Source organism: Vespula pensylvanica, chromosome 4, assembly GCF_014466175.1.
Source record: "Vespula pensylvanica isolate Volc-1 chromosome 4, ASM1446617v1, whole genome shotgun sequence".
Taxonomy (NCBI): domain Eukaryota; kingdom Metazoa; phylum Arthropoda; class Insecta; order Hymenoptera; family Vespidae; genus Vespula; species Vespula pensylvanica.
Window position 1 is genome coordinate 2880814 of NC_057688.1, and position 23261 is coordinate 2904074.

General features: G+C 35.7%; 1 protein-coding gene across 2 annotated transcripts in view; it reads right to left on the reverse strand.

Moving 5' to 3' along the window:
- Positions 1–4199: 4199 nt before the first annotated feature.
- The window catches only part of LOC122628985 (doublesex- and mab-3-related transcription factor A2), a 48668-nt gene continuing 29606 nt past the window's right edge, over positions 4200–23261 (reverse strand). The window contains exons 5-8 of one of the 2 annotated variants that reach the window (XM_043811939.1): positions 8057–8179; positions 6035–6309; positions 5147–5477; positions 4200–4853 (exon numbers count right to left, since the gene is read on the reverse strand). In XM_043811939.1, coding sequence (XP_043667874.1) covers positions 4528–4853; positions 5147–5477; positions 6035–6309; positions 8057–8179 — 1055 coding nt within the window. In that variant the 3' untranslated portion in view covers positions 4200–4527. The remainder of the gene's footprint in view (positions 4854–5146; positions 5478–6034; positions 6310–8056; positions 8180–23261) is intronic. The other variant, XM_043811940.1, reaches the window with a different exon arrangement.

Consider the following 23261-nt stretch of genomic DNA (forward strand, 5'->3'; position numbering starts at 1 on the left):
CCAAAAGAAAACGAGATAAAAAGAAAAAGAAAATATTGTCGGTTTAATTTACATTAATTTCTAGTTTAATTTCTAAGGTTTCTTTCTTATCTTAGAATGTATAAATCTCAATGTAATAGATAAACGAAGATAGTCGATGATTCTACATCGATATACATGAAAGGACACGGTTGTATTGGCACGTACCTATCCACTATTTCAGTGAGAGAAAGTGAGACAAAGAAAGAGAGAGAAAAGAGAGAGAGAGAGAGAGAGAGAGGGAGGGAGGGAGAAAGGAGTCGGGGGTAGCGCGAAGGGTAGATGGAAAATCCAATATAACCGCACATACGCTTATAGGGTCGATAGGAATATATTGGAGCGGATATTGAAATACTTGTTGGTAGTTTGAGTCGAGGGCGAGAAATGCCTTTCTCGATGCCACCTTGATTGCGCCATCGTGGAATTGGTCCGGGATATACAGAATTTGTCGTTAATGAATCGTACAGATTATATAAATCAATGATGAACTATTCTCTCTCTCTCTCTCTCTCTCTCTCTCTCTCTCTCTCTCTTTCTTATCGGAAAAGATAAGACCAAGCTCGTTTCTCCTTACTTTCCACGCGTTCCGAATGACAATGAGAAAGCAAAAGAATGAGAAAAAGATAATGGAAATATAAGAAAGAAAGAAAGGAATCAAAGAGAACAAAATCATATTATAAGATCTCGATGAACGAATATATATATATATATATATATATATATATATATATATATTATATCCTACTGTCGATATTATCCCATTATTTCGATTATTATTTATCATTTGTCAACTGGTAATAATAATATCGAAATAATTAACTGAGCATTATCGAAAGTTTCAAGAATATTATATCACTAATATGATCGACCGATCATTTAGAGTAAGACTGAGAAAATGAGATAAATAAAGAAATATGTAGTAAGAGAGAAAAATAAAAAAAATAAGTAGTTTTGGACTTATGTTGTTAAGAACGATGAAGAAAGAACGAACGTAGGCGTTGCTCTTAAGACGATTTGCATGGAAATCTTTTAGCGTTACGGCCAAAAGCAATATCTGGCAGATGCATCCAAACGTCTTTCATTCTTGATGACAATACTTAGCTATATCTATCTATCTATCTATCTATATATATATATATATGTGTGTATGTGTGTGTGTGTATAGAAACGGTATGGTAATGCTGGAACGTGTGTCGCTAATAGGTTCAGTCGATTATATTCCTCTGAGGCGAGACTATACCCGTTTTACTCTCGCGTTGAATGTTATGGAGTAAAGTGAGAAAGGGAGTTAGAGAGAGAAAGAGAGAAAGAGAGAAAAAATAAAAGAAAGGAAAAAAAGTGGTGGCGTAGCAACTGGAACCCACCCTTATTCTGTTCCTGGTTGCATGGTAGAAAAAGAAATTATGATACCGCATATACTACTTCAACGCTACATTATATATTAATTTTCGTTCCCTTCCTTTCTATTTCACTCTCTCACCCTCTCGTTTTCTCATTCTCAACCTCTTTTTCTCTCTCTCTCTCTCTCTCTTTTTCTCTCTCTCTCTCTCTCTCTCTCTCTCTCTCTCTTTCTCTTACTCACTATTCTTTTGTCATATTAAAGCGGTTTTCTACACGGCATAAACTATTCACGGAAACTCGCGCGTAATTCGTCGCCGTTTGCTTGCACGAGGGTCGTTCAAAAAGTCACGTTCACGTGGCGTTCCTTATCGGCTAATTTCTCTCTCTCTCTCTTTCTCCCTCACTCCTCTCTCTCTCTCTCTCTCTCTCTCTCTCTCTCTCTCTCTCTCTTCCTGTTTCTTTCTATGCTTCGGAGACACGCACCTAAGTTATTCGAATTACGCGAACATTCTTTTCCCGTCATTCTGTGTTAACCTTTGAGCAAGTCGAGCTAAAAAGAAAAGGGAGACTATTGCATTTGAAAGAAAACGAATTTAAGAATTCTTTAAGAGGTACGCAGAGACGAATTATTCTTTTAATTTTTATATATTTACTTTTATAAAGAGAAAGAAGAATGCAAATTATGAAGATTTCATGTGAAAGAAAATGCCAAAAAGAAAGAAGGCAAAAATGAATAAACAAGACAAAAATTAAAGAAGAGAACTATGAAGGAGATAAAGAAAAATAAGAAAAAGAAACCGTACACTTACCTTATCGAAGATTATAACGAATTCAAGATTCGAAAAGAAAAAAAAAAAGATCACTTACAACTCATTCATATTGAGTATCAATATCATGTTTATTCACTTTACTTCCGATCTATACATTCCTTTTTGCTGTTTTTTCTTTTTTTTTTCTTTTTTTTTTTATTTCCCGTAACATATTTATTGGTAACTACAAAGTACGACGTGCGTTCGAGGCCGTATAGACGGAGAAGTATAATCTAAGTATATTGCAGATACATAATTATGGCGCCGCGCGTCTCGTCGTGAAACATGTATTATGTATGTATAACGAGTATACATGGTCATCAACTTTTCATAATTTTTTTTTTTTACTGCATTTTTTCCATTTTTTTCAAGAATATTCGATAAACGTTTTGACGCCTTCTTCCTATTGCATTCTCTCTCTCTCTCTCTCTCTCTCTCTCTCTCTCTCTGTCTCTCTCTCTCTCTCTCTCTCTCTCTGTCTCTCTCTCTCTCTCTCTGTCTCTCTCTCTTCTTTTATCTTTTTTTCTATTCTTAGCAATTTTATCGGATAGGAAGGACGTTTAATTGATAGGTTACACGCAATACCTTGTAACTCGTTACTACGAGATCTCGGCCAAAATTCTAAGGATTAAGTACAGAAAAAAAATGAACGAAGGATACACGTTATAACATTCTCGTCGTTCGAATGCTCGGACGTACTCTCTCTCTCTCTCTTTTTCTATTACTTTCATTCTCTTTCAAACGCGTACATATTATACACACACACACGGACACATGCATCAAACGTACGTAACACGTATACTGTTCGAACTCGTAGAACGTCGTACTACATGCGACAAATCGCAAAAATGAATCTAAAGATCGTCCTCGAAACAAAAATCAATCGGCAACACACGCTTATTATTATTTACAATTCTTCATTTCTGGCCCTATTAATATATCCAACATACGTACTTATTAAACTTTAATTTTACGAATATGCGTACTCGGTAACGTTCGCATTCTCTTTATACATGTATAAAGTATAATAATCTTTATAACGAACCGATCTATATGTATAATATAGTATTTCTCTCTCTCTCCCTCCCTCTCCCTCTCCCTCTCTCTCTCTCTCTCTTTCTCTCTCTCTCGATCGTATTTATTTAAGATGATCGAACGACGTTCAAGATGATCGTCTATTCTCGGAATATTTCGCATAACTCCTCGCGATTTCACCGTGAACATTTTATTTCTTGAGTACGAAATAATTCGTTCTCATAGAAATTATGGCGAGTTTGTGGGTAAGTGGGTGGACAGGAAGTTATAATATATCGCTTTACTCGGGTGGATTGTCATGTGCACATCCAGACGTAATCGTATCGGGTTCATTTGAAGGTAATTCATTTTATGAACGGAATATATGTTCATCGAATCGTTGTTGTTATGCTAGATCAATGAAAACTCATTTTATTTAACAAAATTATTATTTCTAATTATGTTGTTTTAAGCGATAAGAAATAGGATCGTATAAAAGTCTTTTTCTCATATTTTTTTTGCAGCCGTTTGCGCGAGAAATAAAAATCTTTAAAAATAATAAATTTCTCTAGTGATCATTGTTAATAAAAATAAGATTTCTTTGACAAATGATCCTTTTGGAAAGAATTTTATCGGTTACTTGTCAAAGTATCTTATCGAAATTAACTAGTTCGCAACTGTTTTTGACATTGGTACGGATAAAACCGGCTTTCCTACGTGCAATTCTAATCCCTTTGATGTCGGGTGGAGATCTCCGTACGATTTAAAATCAGCTCGCCGTAAACAGGCAGTCGATTTTGTGCGCGCATTAGGTTCAGTGTCGCGGACAAATACGAAAGGGTGGTCACCCCTTCTTAGTCTTCATTCACGTCAAACCACGCGTCTCTTAAAATCTCTGTCTCTTACTGAATGCGAGTAACTTACTTTTAAAGTGCAACGAACGTGAATGGAAAATTCAAAGTAAGTTCTTCATTTTCTGATATTACGTAAAGTACGTATCGTTATTGTTGAGAATTATTATTGTGAAAATAAAAATATCATTCGGATGATAATAACGATGATTTATGTTTATCAGAAACTTGTGAGAAAAAAAATTAATTTTAATGGGTAGGACGTGATTTTTCTAGAACCGCCATATTGGTATCGAGTCCGAGTTGGAAGAAAATTGAATGGAGAGAACGATAATATGTAATTCATTTACCGTTTAGCTTTTAAAATAACAGCTCTCCTTTTTGACTTTTATTAATAGCCTAGGTAGCTTGTGTTCTTCTCGGAGGAAATGGCGGCCGAAAGATATCCTCGACTACTGCAAATATGACCAAACAGTGGTCCTCTCTTGTTCAGGTCACTCGGAATAACTGGTCTTATCACTGGCGTCATCCGGTGATGTTTCTCGATAGGCATCACCTGTACCATTGGCGTGAAGACTTTGATTCGGTGGTTTTATCACGGTTGGAAGGTAACCAGTACCGGCGTAAGGTGCTGCGAGAAATCTATGTCTCGTTGATGGGATCGGTGTGGTACAGTAAGCACTGCGTGTCGTATAGCCTGCCGAAACTGATGCCGAAGCAGCTGCTGCTGAAGCCAAGGCACCCGCCAATGGTGAGAACGCTGACTTTGGTTGAAGATTATCCTCACAGACTAGCACTTCCATCGCTGATACCACATCACCTAGTGGTATACAATTTTACTTCATAGGTTTTTTTTCTAATTTTTCTTGTTTAATTAGAAAGTTTTTCCATTATGATCTACATTTCATTGCTTTGACAAAAGCTTTATTCCAAATATATATTGATTTTGTAGAATTGATTGGATAATAAAGTTTACGATCGATTTAAGAAATATGTTATTTACATGTATCGATTTAATAATTATATATCTAATAGGATAAGCTTTTATTTTGTTCTGAAAATAAAGAGTAAGACGAGAAAAAACGGAACTTACGTAAATATTTTAGAACTTACCTTTATATCGATGTAATAGGGCTTCCACATCGGCTCGACGTCGTCCAGGAAATACGCGAAGAAGAACATCGACTGGCGATCTTTGTTGTTGTTGTTGTTGTTGTTGTTGTTGTTGTTGTTGCTGTTGGACTGGTATACCACAAGGTTGTTGAATATTTTGCATTTGCATTTGCATTTGAATTTCTCGTGGTTCGTGTACGTTTGGATGATGTTGATGTTGATAAATTGTGGGGGAACAGTACAAAGAACTGACCGCTGGTCCATAAAGTGGTGCATAAGTAGGAAAATGGACCGACGTTGCTGCGGCCTGAAGCATAGAATACGGATTTTCCTAAAAAAATTTATTGAAAATACTTAAAGGGAAGTTAATGAATAACAAACCAAGGTTATTTCAATTTATTTAACTAAACATTTTATTAAAATATAGAAAAAGAATTTATGATTTGTAATTATAAATATTGTTCTCGAAGACAGATATCGCTCCATACTTGATAATGTTGCTTACAAACGCTAAGAAATTTGTTAAAATCCTTGTAACATGCAATAATTTATACATAAATGATTTGTATACTATTGAAAGATTTTTTATTATCTAAGAAGGTTACACGAATTGTTTACCGATATACGGTATTTGTAGGCAACATTATCAACTAAAAAATAGGATATCTATTTCTAGGCGTAACTTATAATTACAAAAAATCAATAAATAAACATAATAAATTAATATTACTTCAAAATGTAAGTAATATTAAAAAGTAAGTAAAATAAATAAATAAATAAATAAATATATATATATATACATATATATATAAACGAATCAATGACATTAAAATAAATAATTCGTATTATTTTTGACATAATCAAATTTAAGAAATGTATTAAACTCACTGCCAGTGAGGCTAATGGCGGACTTGGTCTGGGTTGCACGAGATCGACCGCCTGTGGAGTTTGCTGTGTCTGTGGCGGACTTCCACTTTTACGCAAGCTGAGGTTTTCCGGAGCTGGTGTACTTTCTCTTTGTGGTGTAAGTGCAGGCGTTAAGGGTGGTGTATGCGTGGGACTCGAAGAACCTGGCTCTGGACTTCCTTCCTCAGAATCGTTCAGACTATTTGTACGCATTCTTGCTATTTCGGCGTCTTGACTATCGACTGGGCTAGAAACAACTTTTAACGCGAAACACAAATGAGTTGGATTATTAACACTGAATGATATATAACGCATAATGCATATTAGACTTACATTATATTTGAAACAATTTATCATATTTCAAAAACAAACAATTATCTAAAAGAAGAATTTACCTAATGCACAGGATTTTTTTCTTAATCAAAAGATACAAGCACTTTTCATATGATCAAATTAAATTGAACACAATGTGTATATATTTATTTTCAAAGATAATGGAAAATATACTATATATATACACAAATCGAAATAGTATATGATAAATGGGTTGTATGATACACAAATTTGTCTCATAATCTAAAGAAATAAGTACACTTCAAATAACTAAATTAAATGAATAAATATTAAACACTTATTACGTTATAAAAATTAGACAATTATCACATAAATAATTGATGTGACTAAGTAATAACTCTCGAGGATAATTAAAAATACCGTTATAAAACGTCTATAAGAAATCGTAAAAATCCTTAGACTTCTTACACTCAAAATATTTCACTTTTTGTAAAAATGAACGTTTGCAATAAAAAGGTTTCAATATCGACGAATATTAAAAATCATATTATAAAAATAAGAAAAAAAGAGAAAGAAAAACAAACTACAAAACCGTATCGGTTGACTGTAACGCGGGAACTATTTGAAGATATACTATTTCATAAAATACCTGAACAAAGACACGACTAGTCTGAACCCTTTTATACTTGTTCTTTTCTCAGCAACGACAAGGGGTAGAACGATCTTTAGAGACGAATAGGGAGAGTAATGGGAGTGCCAAGGTTTACCACGAAGGTGGGAACTCGAGAAAGAGGAGTAGCTCGACGGGATCTCCACTTGTTAAAGCTTTGGAGAGAGGATTGCTACAGTATCAAGGGAATTTGCTATTGGAGGAGGTAGGCCGACGAGATTGGCGCAAACTCACGTACCCGCCAATCCTGCAGCCTCGTGAAGGCCGCGAGAATGGCAGAAACGAGTGTTGGTCCAGCGAACGTGTATGAGTATTTGAAGAACATTTGTATGCTGATCGAATTGTGAAAACTTTACTTAACTGGCATGTCGAGCTTTTCACTTCAAATTTTAACGGCATCGGGCATCTATCTGTCATATTTGCGGAATCAAAGGGCTTGACTCGAAAATAACGCACCTGCGCTCTAAATTTCTTTCATTCTATTCTTCTTCTTTGTTCATATCATATTTACATTACCAGGATAATTAAAAGATTATATTGCACAACTTCATTTCATCGTATTCCATTTATATAAATGAATTTATGTATTGAATTTTTACGACTCTAATTATAAACGAACGTATAGCATACTATTTGCACGACATATAAACAATTAAAGGATTATATTAAAAAATTTTATGTAGCTTTATGAAAGAGTCTATTGAATTTTTATAACGCTAAGATGCACGTTTATTATATTATGCTTGGTGTTTAGAATTTATTGCGTTCTTCAACGTACAGACGTCATTCTGATAGTAAATAAGATAATATTGCAGAACTTCATTTAGTGAGCCAGTCTGCTAAATTTTTATAATTCCAATTAAAAATCGTACATATATCATGAATCAGCTACATAAATACTTATATAGAACATTATTCATGATTGCAGAGAATTAAACCGTTGTGAGATAAATCGATTAAATAAAATATCAAAGAAATATTTTTACGATATCTTCATTTACGATAACAACGAAAAAAGATCAGAGATACAAGCCCCTTACCAAGTGGATGATTGGCACGAAGCTCGCCACCTGAATCTGATTCACGATCATCTTCGTTTCCCGTATCATCCCCGGCTAATATCGTTCCTTTGGTATGATCGGAAAGTCTCGTTCTCTTCGAACCTGAAAAGAAATATTTTGATTGGCTATTTTCATAGTTTTCTCCAATTAAGCTCGTTCTAACCCAAAAGCCAGTAATGAACACGAGAATCAAACCTCTATTAACTAATTCTTTTTCATACGTCTAAACAAATATTAATATAACATGAAATTTACAGTAAATTGAACTAAGTACAATTACTTAATAAACAAATACTTAACGAACATTAATCATCAGATATGACTTAACACAATTTTGTAACGAGAAAAATAAAATAAGATTTAAGGAATACAGATATATGATATGACAGGATAACGATTGAATTTAGTGTCATTATTATATATAAAAAAAAATGTTTACACACATTTCCTTTCTCGATCAGTTGGTCAAGTTTAGATAGCAAAATTAAAAATGTATGAAACGTATTATTAATAATTCATCTAAATATTTCATCTAAACAGTAACATTCTCTCCCTTTATTTCTCCTTATCTCCTTCAATATGTTCTTTAAGGAGCCCGTTATTCTAAGCATTACCCACTCGAAGGTACATCCTAAGCGTGGGGAGGACACTCTAGCTATACCACATTCCGTTTCTATAACACCACTTGAAAGTTAGACGCAACGCCACTCGTAGGAAACTCATTGAGCGACTGCTCAATACGATAATCGCATAATGCTTATTCTCGGCTACTAATATCTTACTCTAATGATTAGTACAAGAGAGAGAGAGAGAGAGAGAGAGAAAGAGAAAAAGTTTAGATAATAGAGATTTTACCATAAGGGATCATTTTAAACTCAAGTTATATATATTATATATAAGGCATTGTTACAATAAATTGTAATCATATACATATGTATTATAATTCATGATATTAACAAAAGTAATATAAACAAAACAATACAGGCACAGTAAAGTCAGTATTCATACGTTGATAAGAACTAATCACCCTATATACCATTCATATCTATCCCTGACTCTATAAATTAACCCCACGTAAGTTCCACCCTTTTGTCCATTCGAACAGAGACAAAAGACTGAACGCTTAGCTTTGTTACTCCCTATAATTCTAAACCTCTCTTTACCATCCATTCACAATAAGAAACGAGAAAAGCAACTCGTAATAAACCGTGATTTGCGAAATAAAGTACATACAAAAGTGCATAAAGTAATAAAAACATATTGCTTATATAAAATCGATTGAACTATTGAATTTTATGACATACGCCGTAGATTAATCATAGATAAATATATATATACTGTCTATAATTACACGTTAAATTAAATTTTATATATATATATATATATATATATATATATATATATATATAATATGTAGTACGATAAGGAAATGTTATGCTATCGTTCGTAGGTAAAATGTTGAGAAGCACTTATGCCTGGAGCAACCAAGAGAAGAGGTTAGAGGGTGAGTTAGAGAGAGAAAGAGAAAGAGAAAGAGAGAGAGAGAGAGAGAGAGAAAGAGAGAGAGAGAGAGAGAGAGAGAGAGAGAAAGTTGGCTAAGACTCTAGCTACATTTCATCCCACCCTTGGAACGCACTCTCGTACTAATAAACGGACGGTTAAACTTTTTAACGAGCGGTCAGTCGAGCTACGTTTCCACCACCTACCACAGAGAAAGCCGAGTCTTTCAGGTATTACCATATATAAACTCAATGGTCGTGCACGTGCACAAGAGGGCCGAACGAGTTCGATATTATAGCTTTATTCGCAATCGTTCTGTCCTCTCTCCCTCTCTCTATCTTTCTCTCTCTCTAGCGCTTTCTCATTTACATTGTTGGTAAGTTCAGGAAGCACCTCAACTCTGCTAGTCTATAGCAATTATTTTTAACAAACCAACCCTTGATAATCCTTGATGATGATGACTATACTGTGCTCTCTCGATTTATTAATACACAGACGATCCTTGTTGGTTGATCCTCAAATGGATGCTGGATACCATAGTGTAGCGATTAGCCTTTCGAAATTGGTTCGTCCCTTGATATGTTTTTATTTAAGTATTCCTTTTCAGAGGAAATACAAGTTTCTTTTTCTTTATTAATATCATTTAATTTATATTTAATGTTATATTTAAAATACAGTTATGTATATGTAATTTAATAATGAAGTTCAAATGTACAGAGATAATTAACGAAAGTTGATAGTTAAATCATTCTGCATATTCGCAAGTATTATTATGATAAAAACTTTCTAAACGATCATTTATTATTATTCTTATCCGTAGTTGAAATATTAAAATCATCTAATTATGTATTAAACTTTGCTCAATGAATTTGCCGAACGATTTATAATATTTACATTCAAGATACCTACTTTCAATATAGAATCTCATTCGATTTATGACACTTCGATAAATTCACAGTGACTCGGCTCGGAAGTTTATCGCATTAACCGTTAAATTCCAAGCGAGGAGAATTCCACCGTCCCTGTTTTTCTCTCTCTCTCCCTCTCTCCCTCTAGTTCTCTAGGAAAATGATTTCCACGTTTCCTATCGTGTGCCAGCATTCAGATAATGATATTAATAATAATAATTGATATCCTCTCAACGTCAAAGGAAAGGAATGCAATATCGAGGCGTAAATGTAGCTTCTGTATTTGAGACACATACAGACATACAGACATACATACATACACACAAATACGTATATGTATGTATTAAGAAGAGAAGAGAATCATTTCGAAGCAGTGTACTGTGTATCCGTCCATTCTGTGCTCGCGTGCGCGTGAAATTTCAACGCGGACGAATGCATAACCCGTCGTGCCTGCGGAATTATATGCATTACGAAGCTCTTATTAAAATGTCGTCCTCGTAGCCGACACTGCCGTATTCCGAGGGTAACATAGAAGAATAAACCCCCTTCCTATCTCACTCATGTATATACAGTACTTATGTAAGTATATATACATAATACGCTGGTGGATAGGGTCCCGAACCCTATTCACACAGGAATTACGATACGTTTGCTACCAAGTATGGCGTACGCACTTAATGCAGAGATAATGAAGTATATTGATCAATTAATCAGGGAATAGATTAGTGGCAAATATTTTGTTAAATCCTAAAGATGAATTGTTCTACAAATTTTATTTGAACTTTGCGGTAATATAATACTATCAACATTTCTTATTACGTTTTTAACTATAAATACACATATACAGGATATATTATTTTAATTTTGCTTTTGATATGAAAAAGTATCAGAGGAGAACTACTATTGTTATTATCTTCTTTTAAAACGAACTCTTTGCGTGTCGTCATATGTATACCTTTGAAACGAATGATTTATATACACACACATACACACTTATGAAAGAACGAAGAGTGAATGACTCGCCCTTTCAAATTTTGGTCTCTTGAGAATTTTCGAAAGAGAAAAGATCATCGGTAGGAGGTAGCAAAACTTTCTTCTCACGCGAAAAGGTTAAATGCTTGGGTATTAGGAAATCGAAGCGACTGATATGCCTACCCTACGCTTTTTTTTTATTCTTTTTGAATCTTTTCCTCTCGTTTTTTTATACGAATGTATATGTGTATATGTGTGTATAGAGTATGTATATATAAAAGGATCATCCTCCTCATCGCCCTCTCAAACGTCTAGCCGTACCTGAAGAAAAAGCGAGCCATTATACAACGGGGCTTGCCCTTCGGTGAGGGCCAACGCAACGTATCATAAAAGGGAGCACATTATAGTAGTGAACACGAGTGTTTTTCGTCTTTCATTTCGGAAACGGTATTCCTCTTGTATTTCGAGAAGGGTTCGTGCAATTTTACTCTGATCTGATTCCCTCGGGCATATGCGAAAGAAAGAAATTTAACTTTTATCGGTCTTCTTTCTTTAAATTTCTTTCATTCTTTTTCTTTCTTTCTTTCTTTCTCTCTTTCTCTTTTCAAACAAACAAAGATAACATTTTTTTAATAAGAAAAAGAGAAAGTACAAAAATGATGATTAATTTTAAAATTTTATTCGTACTATTGAACGTATATATTAACAAATATTATTGATTATGCTTGGGAAATGAGTGAAACTTGATGGGAAAACGAATTTACTTTCCGATCGGGTGGATAAGCCGAAGCGTGGACGTATAATAAAGGCACTTCTAAACTCCGAATTTCGTTTGTATAAGAGGGAGAAACAGAGAGGAAGAGAGAGAGATGGATAGGTATAGTAGATAGAGCGACAGAGAAATAAACGAAAGGCACGAAAGCGAAGCAATTGACATGAGCGACGAATGAAAATGCGTGCGAATGACGACATCGGCATGGGGTGGATGACGAGTGTCAACGAAGAAGAGTATAAGGTACGCTCGTGTTCTGCGATAAAAGAGAGACAGAGACAGAGACAGAGACAGAGAGAGGGAGGGAGGGAGGGAGGGAGGGAGGGAGAGAGAGAGAAAGCGAGAGAGAGGAGGGGGAGGAGGGATTGAAAGGGAGGATGGTTGAAAGATCAGGTGATCGTGAGAGATACGAAGAGTAGCTAGATGGAGAATTATAAATCGATCTCGTCATTTTATTCTTTTTTTTTTATTCTTATTATTTTTCTTTTCTTTATATATATATATATATATATATATATATATATATATATATATATATATGTATATATATTCCCTTCGTTCTTTTTTCTTTGTCTGGCAATCAATTCGATTCGTTCCAACTTCTTTTACTCTTCTGTAATTTATTTCCAACGAAGAAAAGCAACGAAGGTGCAGTGAGGGTAGGTGGCGATACAAGTGGAAGTAGTAGAATAGAAATAGAGGCAATAGAAAAGTGCCTTTGTTAGGATATCTTAATTCAAGTATGTACTCCAACTACCGACTAGGTATGGTCCTTTCCTTCGCATAATTTCTCCAAGAATTAGAATCTTCCAAGAGAGTTTTTGTTTAACGATGAGGAAGAAAAAGAGAAATTTTTTTACAAGAAATTAAGAAAACCCAACGATTAATTTGAAACTACTTTAAACTCGCTTCAGTTAATTAATCTTTTACGGTGATTGAATTTATTTATTTATTTTTTTCTTCAAACTCTCAACGACTTCAATATAAATGACAAAGTATCTGCGATCTTACAGCACGATGTAAATGGATAAAACTTGAAGTAAAGAGTTTTTTGTCGAAATTCTTTGATGTTTAATCCGACCTTTCGCAAGATCGTTCATTATATAGCAAAAACTAAACTATGTAAGAACTTCACAAGAAACTTCAACTTGGAACTTTTCAATTAGCATTTAAATGGAAAATGAACAAGTACAAAAAACAGTGCATACAAGTTTCGAATTTCAACATTTATAAGTACATATTTCTTGAACGCCTAATATCTTATCAATACATTGAAGCGAAAGAGATTAAAGATAGAATACCATGTGGGAAGACAATGAGTTAACTATGGTGTATTCAAGTCTAAAGTAACAACGATTAAATGGGTATTAAGAGGAGAATAATCATAGAGCCCAAGATAAATAGAAATAGATAGATAGAGAGATAGTTAGATAGAGAGAGAGAGAGAGAGAGAGAGAGAGAAATCAGATCGTGTAGCTCATTCTCTCTTACTCTTGATCGATGACAGCGGCATACTCGAAACAGACATATAGGCAAGAGAAGGAGGACATAGAGATATAGTTAGGAAGGACGATCGACGCACTCAGGTGTGTTATACTATGGTTGTACGTAGAAACACGCGCAACACACACACACATATACATTGAAGTACTCGAGGTTCCGTCGGAGCTTGCGTGTCGTTGTGGGTCTACGCCCTAACTTGCGGCATTGCGCATCACCGTACGGTGGTGGAGACAGACGCGGACAATGGAATCATGCGAGTACAATGCCGAATAATTTAGAATGGCATATAGATATCGGGTACTCTCCAGCCTACGATGGAACTGCATAATAGAGGATAGGAGTAATAGGACACAGCCTGCGGGGTAACTGTGGAGGACACGAAACATCTCTATAAATTAGCCTAAGCCAAGCTTACAATAAGACTAAGCAAGCACGCATAACCACACTCCACAACGATATTCGACTCTCTCTCTCTCTCTCTCTCTCTCTCTCTCTCTCTCTCTCTCTCTCTCTCTCTCTCTCTCTCTCTCTCAATCTTCTTTCTTCGCGTATACTCTATCCTTCTTTCTACTTTTCTCCCTGTCGTTTCTTTCTTTCTTCCATTCTTTCTTTTTTACGCCTACCCCAACCCGCTGTTTCGAACCCCTTGGAGCGAGGGAGTAATTTGAAATTAATAAATACACTTTCGAGCTGCCTTTCGGAGTTATTACATCCGTGGAACTATGATGGTAAATTCAAAATCGAATTTGACAGGTATAAATATTTACGAAATTGTACGGAGTTTTTGAACAGAAAAATCTCGAATCTACTTCGAAAGAGATGGAAAAACGATTTGGAATTTTACATCGGAAAAATACAATAAGGATTTATACCTAAATTCAGCGTTCTCTTATATTCGGAAATCGACGGTAAGCGAACTAAACGGCGACAGCTGCAGAAAATCGTCGGCAATTTTTGTTCAACTCTTCGCCCGTCACCGACTCTAGTCTCCACCCACTGACATAAAATCTTGCGGAAGGATTATCATAAGAAAGGGTCTCCGATCGATTCGATTCGCGTTATCAATCTCTTTTCCCTTCTTCCTATCTTACTTACGACTTGCTTTGTGTTCTATAGAAATAATACGACATAGAAAACTCGTCCATATCTATATCATATTCTTCTTATTTTTGAATATTTTCATAATTTTTACTTTCACAAAAATTCAAACCTAAACGAAATCGTATTTGTCAAATAATTAGCCTAATTTGATAAGGTTAAATATGTCGAAAATTGACCCTTCGGATATAAACGGGATAATAGGTGACAGTAGCCGTGTCACTTCACAGGAATCATATGACTTCACGATCACACGGACTTGACGTATGGATACAGAGGACCAAGGGTTGCGTGCGCTTAAGGGCTACAGGAGACTTGGGGATAGTGAATCATCTCGAACCTATTATCCGAAAGGGTCGTGAAGCATCACTGGTAGTGAAAAATCTTAACCGTCTAACCCTCCAGTTTATCGATTTCCCATCGAAATCTTTATTCGATTTTGTTTTACTATATAATATCGGGAGAAACAATTTTTCATGTATTTTATAAATACAATTTAAACATCGTTAATATCATATAAATAATTTACTGAAAACCGAAATCTTGAATAATTGTGTTTTACTAAAAGAGTAAAAGACAAGGATGAATAACAAAAAAAAAAAGAGATGAAAGAACGAAGTTGCAGGTAATCCGATAATATTTCAGTAACTCGAAACGATCCCGGAAAAATAGGTTCTTCTTCGCACGAATCTAAATCATCTCTCCAGGTACCTGCGTGTTTCTCAAAATTTCTTTCATGGATACACGAAAAGTACACAAGGGTCTTTTTTCGGATTAAACCGCGTGTAAAACCGTGATTCAAATTGGGCTTTTAATACTATTTCGATCGACACCTAGACTAAACTTTTCGTCAAACAATTTTATTTTGAAGATCCGTCGGAAGATTTCCGGTCTATGATATCAAAATATCGTGTTATGGAAAGAAGTAAGGATCTAAAATTTATATAAATTATAATGTAGTGTAGACTTTCGAATTTTGTAGTTAAAAAGAAAATTATTATAAGATTGCAGAAATTTGTGTACTTATATGTTATCTAATATTTCTCAATTTAATTGCATTCTTCAAAAAATGTTAAGAATATCTCGAAAAAGAAAAAAATTCAAACGATATATCCCGTTTTTATATAAATCCTGGGCTACACTACGACGCATTCTCATAGTTCATATTGTAGGATCTTGATCGAGGATCGCACATTTATACATACGTCATAGCAAATTGGATTGACAAAAGTGTATCACGTCTATTGTAAACGGTGTGTTCGATTGGCGAGGGAGCACCAAAAATGCTCACGACGTAACCTGATCCGATAATATAAACGTCCAGAATATCTCGTGAACGAGAAGAATGATCGAGGTTGAAGTATGGGCGTTACGAAAACGATACCAGCCGAGAACCAGCCAAGTTTCCGCATCATTAGAGACAATATCTATATAATTCCAAGGTACTCAGAGGGATTCTGAGGTTACGAACCAAACTGGTAATTATCGGCAGCTGTGTCGAGGTACCATAATTGGAGTAGGATTCAAAACCAAAGGAAGAAAACTTCTTCTTCTTCTTCTTTTATAAAGGACATAGCGTTTAACCACCGACTAAAACGTTTTATCTCGTTTGTCCCACGTGTTTTTCTCGATATATAAAACGTAATCCATTTGAACGATTATATAGACTATTGATACGAGATCGTTTGTAGATGTAAAAGAATGATGAATGTCTGAATCAATTAAAAATAAAAGTAAAGACTAAGTTCTACTCTGAAGAATTAATAGAAAAGATTCGATCCATTTCATAATTAGTACTTTTTAGTAAGATTTAATAATAAATAATCGTTTTTAAAAATGTTAAACAAAGTGAACGATTCTACTAATTTCTTACCAAGAGATTTCTCATTATATCGTTATAATTAAATGGAAATACCATGTGTATATTATCTAAAAGTCAGTATTCAAGTGAAACTTTCCAAACTCACAGATTTTTGTTAATTTGACTTTTACGTCGATGTGTATGTCGACAACTCGCGTTCTCTTTTTTCGTGAGCGGGCTACCTCGAGTACGTAAAAATTCGTGTAGCTTTAGAAACGAAACGACGACTCTCGAATCTCACGTGAATTACTAAACTCCGTTTCTCCGCGCATTAATTATACCTCGTTCGCAAAAAGTGTTCGTATCGAGCGTACATAACGATCGTTCTCTCTTTCTCTCCCTTTCTCTCTCTTTCTCTCTCACTTCCACTCTTTATGTGTTTCTCTCATCGATTCGAGCTCGACTACGACGTCGTTGCTACGGACAGTGCAACTCTACGTCTATGTCTGTATTTACAAGCAACAGAGCGGAAATCGCTGCAAGCAACAGAGCGTTGCATTCAAAACGGAAAGCCGAAGCTTTAAAGCAGTCCTGATGATGGTTGTGTTCGTGTTAGCACAACACAAAAGCCTCTCATTATCACGTATCGATAAGCCTGCAAAATAGCAGCTGGCCGATCTCTTCTTGCTGATGTCGAAAAAATCAAGGATTACGCGAAAGAAGGAAAAGGAGAAAGAGAAATCAGAGGCGGAAAACGGAAATTCCATATTCGCGAAGAAAGAAAGAAGGAAAGGGAGAAAGAAAAATCGAAGGAAATGAAGAGGAAGAAGAAGAAAGAGAGAAAGAAAGAAAGAAAGAAAGATCAAGCGAGAGAGAGAGAGAGAGAGAGAGAGAGAGAGAACAAGCGAGAGAAAAAAACGTTGAGATCCTTGAAGCCAGCAACGACAGCAACAGCGAGCAACAGCCCGATCAGTCATTAAATCGACGCGATTCCCTTTTGTTTGTTGGGCGACAGTGCGCGCGGATCGGCCGTAGTGGGAGTTTACGATTTGGAGTAGGGGTTAGCGAATCTGGTTGAGGAGTGGGGGGAGAGAGCGAGAGAGAGAAAAAGAGGGGAATGATGAGGAGAGGGGAAGGAAAGTGCAGACATTGCTGTGTTTTCGTTATTGTGCGGCCAAAAAGGGTGAAAACGAGCGGGGGGTGGTCCACGAGCTGGCTAGGGTAGCATCAAGGGGGTAGGAGTGAGACAGAATCACAGAGAATGAGAGAGTGAGAGAGAAAGAGTGATGAAGAAAAAGAAGAAAAATGTGCGGGGAGGGAAGAGAGCGATCGGGCGTAACGTTTTTAATTGTTTCGCACCCAGCCGCCTTTTGTTTCGGCGTTTATGCCTCGTAAACGTTTGCCGAGAGCACTAGGAGGGATCGCGGGACGGCAGAAGGGCAGAAGTCGCCCTTCCGCCTTTTCCTTCTATTTTTCGATTTATGTATATATGTATATATGTATTTATGTATGTTCGAGGAAAAGAGAAGCGAACATGTACCTATGCATTCGCGCGTTTTCGCTTCCCAAGCTTGAGTGATTTCGTCGCGAATTTTACGAAACCTCAAACTCGATGAGAGTCGAGATACGTAGTGCATATAAGTATGTATATGTGTATATGCGTGTATAAGTTTATCTTGAAAGTAATGAGAACAACGTTGCGAACGATTTTAATATTTTTTACAGTTTTCTTCCTCAAATTTGTGTTTCGTTTGCTAATAATATGTTGCAAAAGTTTTGATTTCTTAAAAATAATTTTGAAGAAGCTTGGAGAGAATTTTTCCAATGATACCGTACGCTATACTTAATCTCTTTCGATTACTTCTCGTTATACGATACGTATCAAATGAAACAGTTACTTTTAACGGAAAGAAAAATGCGAGGATGAGAAGCCCGTGGTAAACGGAGCATCCTTATTTCGATAGCTCTTCTTTTTTCTTCTCCTAGACTTTATATGGCTTTCTTGGAGTTTGCTGTATATGTATCTACGTATATTTGCATTTTTCGATTCTTTGGAACTCTAAAAGTCAACGAAGTTTTCACAATTTACTTAACATTTTTTCGAAATGTAACCATCAAGAAAAGAAGTCTAATGCATTGAAATTGTAAAAGGAAATGTAGAGAGGGAGGGAGGGAGGGAGAGGGAGAGAGAGAGAGAGAGAAAGGACTGATACTTTTTTCCAACACTTGAGACGATATCTCAGCGTTGACTTTGAATTTATAAAAAAGGGATCAGACTGGTAAGAACATAGCCAGACCTTGCTCTTCAAGTTCCGCGCGTGATGTACTGGTAGAAAACGGTACTTCTGGTCCATCAATTTATAGTACTCGAGCGTGCATTGGCTCATCATCCTGGACTGCCTTCACATAGAAAAGGAGTGTTCCAGATATAGAAAGACTTGAATAGACGTGCTACCCCCTATGCATACTTCGATCGCAGCCACCAACTCCCACCCCCTTGCGACCTATTATGCTTTCGAGATCTGACAATCACAGAATTCCGTATCGAGTGCTGTTTTCTCTCCTATCACATTGACACAGGCGCGCGCGACTAGCACCCAGTACTCAGTCGATAATAATGTGAACGATCGCCGAAGCATGGACGTCGATCGCCACCTACGTCTCCGCGTTAACGCGTTAACTACGTATAGAGAAGAGCATATGCGTATACGTGTATGTATCCGTGTACGTATGTGGACCAACATTTCGATGATAATAACACCGCACTCGAATATCACCGGAGTAATATTCGATATTCGAATAGAATAATAATTTATTATAGGAGCGCGTGCGCACGCTTCAACCATCCCTTCTCTACTATTAACCCCTCTCTAACCCTTGTTTTCAGCCGTCGCTATTGTTTGAATAAATCGCCTGAATTCGTTGAGCTATGTATTTCTTTGCATTCAACCGAAATACTTAGGTATGTAAATACATGCGTATAGCGAAAAATGCAGAAATTTGTGTGTAACTTTATTTATTTAATTAAAATCATTATTTTGTCTAAATTTTATTGAAAGTAATTTTCCAACTATGACTAAACTATCTCGTTACAAAATTAATTAATAAGTTAAGTAATCCATATCCAAACATTAATGTTTGCTAAATTTAAGCAATGCTTACAATTAGTATAACATAGTTTATTCTAGTCCAAATTATAATATAGGTTTTATATTATATCATTTTTTTTATACAAAAAGTTGAATCAAATATCGTTTATTATACAATTGTCGTTTTCATTCATACTTACGTATGAACACTATATTTTTTACATCTTGTAATAATTATCACATAAAAGTTAAACGTAACAGTACAAACAGCGAATAAAATAATGAAAAGAAAGCCAATAAAGGAAAGAGAGAGAGAAAATTTTGAAGAATTTCAAGCAAAATTTCTATTCCATTATTCAAGAAGAAGTGTATCTTCGTTTCTTTCTTTCGGAAAGAGACGATCTTACTATGTGCGAGCGCGCACCTACTCGCGGACTCGCATTCAAAGACGAAACAAAGAACCAGAGTGCGCTCTGGTTTCGTTAACAATACACCCTGAATAAGAACCAAAGCGTAGGACTATAAAAATATGTTCGTAGCTCTCGAGGCTTTTTCAAAAGAGAAGCCACGCGTCTGAGAGTACGTTCGAAAGCGTGCAAAGGGCAAAGAAAGATTTTATTATGTGATCAGCCATTGAATAGAAACGATCCAAACGTTTCATGAATCGTACCTTACGATTATATCGGTATATACGTATCTACATTCTCTTAATATATTTATATAATATGTATTAAACATACACATACTTAAATCGTAATTACCGGTGACAATAGTAATAGGAATAGGAATAAATATGAAGTTTCTCGTCAATATGACGAATACAATCAATGTCCGTAAATCCAATGTAACAAAATGTCTCTATACTTGTTAAAAATTATTCAGCACATGATTTTCTTCCAAAAAGTGAAAAATTTGTCGAAAATTGTAAAGAAACTCTTTTCGATTTTAAGAAAGGTAGACACGGTTGGTAATATTGTATTACTTTTACACGCTTGCAGAGCGTGTGTACACAAAAGTCAAAGTACGAAGTCATCGAAGAGGCTCGCCGAAAGAAAGAAAGGAGACGTTAACAGAAGTTTTGTTCAAACACACACGGAAACGTGCTCTTCCCGTGGCGGTGCACGTGTAAACGTCCGTACGAGCAGGTACACCTATGCAAACAGGTAAGATTCTAACTCAATCGTTCATCTCCTTCTATTTTCTTCGGCTACAACTACGACGAGGACATTGATGATCCTGAATCTTTGCAAATAACGCCGTCGGCGAGCCTCGTTAAAATATAAATATCTATATTCGTGCGCGCAAGGTGCACGTGTTTATCTATCATCTAGCAGTCAAGTAGCAATCGTATTTGCTTCATTAAACTATAGAACGTAGAAATAACCGAAGAGATAATAGTTATTTAACCAACGATGCAATAGCATATTTCTTGAAGCCATCGAGAATGATGATCTTTCAAAATATTCGCTAAGAATGTTTCCCTTATCGACAAATATAAAAATATAATTATTAGACGCACACACAAACTATATTATTCAAATTTGTTTAATACCTTTTTGCAATGCTATTTAATCTAAAAAGTCGAATATTATTGCAGATATAAATTTGTGAATTACAATCACGATAATGAAGATATTTTTAGCAATTCAATTAATACTTTGATACTTAAGTACTAGATGATGTATACTTTTAATTTTCGTCGAATTTATTGATCGATTTCAAAAACACGGAAATTTCAAAGAGATGAGGATCAAAGTAACCAGATCAATCCAAGGGTAGGAAAGAGTGCAGAAGATTACGATCAATAAAAAATAAGTTTAAAGTCCAAAGGCATCCTTTTGCTACCAACATAGTTGAGAAATAGAAAGAGAAAACGAGGACCAGCGAAGTATCGGTAGAGTGGAGTTTCTTGGACACTGGAAGGAGCATCTCCACCCCCTTATGCTGTTCCCACTCAACCATACGAGATAATGGTCTACGAAAATGGAGAAGGAGAGATCCTTCGGAATAAACAGCGTACCGCACGTGTACACTCAAAGGTAACCCTCTGCGTGTGCGCGTACCGTGCAAAAGAGAACAACTAAAGAGTGAGTGAGTGAGTGAGTGAGTGAATGAGTGAGTGAGTGAGAGAGAGAGAGAGAGAGAGAGAGAGAGAGAGAGAGAGAGAGAGAGAGAACACATTCACGACATATCTTCTCTCCCTACTTCGAAGAACTCACTTGGAAATCCAAGTCTCAGAGTTCTCTTTTTCGACGTAACGATTGCGCCGCTCGTTTCTCTCTCGTTGTGCTTTCCATGCGTGAAAATCGATGGACTTACTGGTTCAGGCATCTAAGGAACGTGGAAAAAAGTCGATATGTTTATATTGCTGAATGTGAACTCTATAGTGAATGAATCGATAAAATGTAAGATATAACTATTACTCCTGCAAAATTTTAATTCTCATTAATATGAGATTTATACATTTAGATTTATCGATCATATCAATAAATAAAATACAGGATATCTTGAATATTTTTTTTTATATGTTAATTTTTTTTTCTATATAAACAAAAAGAATGAAACTTAGAAATCCTTATTAATTTTTATCAATTATAATTATAAATACTAGTCGACAAGATACAAAATTGTTGAAAATTTACTCATAGCTGAGAAAAAAATTACATTGATCGTTTCAGGTGGAAAGTAGAATTACAAAGAAAAAGAATTAGAGAAAGAGAGACCGAATATGATCGCGGAAGATTAAAGATATATACGAATTAACCAGTTTAAACATACGTTTTTACCTACTTACTTTGTGCGTTCGATACCGAATGGTGGCACGCTAGTCACTGTCGTCTTCCACCGTCTCAAATATTTACTTTCACTTAACGGCGAATGTTAAAAGAATGCTTCAAATGTAACCAGACACTCTTACGTTGGCTCTCTCAAAATATTACTTCTCCACGTTTTTTCCTCCTCTTACTCCCTCCCTCCCTGCCAACCTCTCTCTCTCTCTCTCTTTCTTTCGAATCGTTGATTCTTTTTCATGTATTCGACTTTTTCCTTTGAACGTGCATATCATACTGATGAAACTGCATATATCTGTTGGAAACTGTAATTGGATCGAATATAAAAGGTAAGAATAGAAAAGAAGAGGAAGATCGAAAAGGAAACGATCAGTTTGCGAAAAGTTAAGAATCCAGAATCCTAAGGGGGTACCAAAACTGAATATTACATACATACGTTCATGTGTTCGCCAGTTAAACGTATTATGGACATCTAGAAGCGTCTCCAGAAACGGCAGCACCCCCTTGTACCGAGCGTAAGAGCTCGATTTCCGTGACAATCCTAGTAGAATGGAGAATCACCGAGTTTCTCTCCTATAGATACCTACAGGAGAGTACAATACAAGTACTTCGACGCGGAAAAGCTCGTCTCTCTTCTCTCTCTCTCTCTCTCTCTCTCTCTCTCTCTCTCTCTCTCTCTCTCTCTCTCTCTCCTGATTTCTCTTCTTCGTAGGTCAGAGATCGAGAGAGAGAGAGAGAGATCGAGAGAGAGA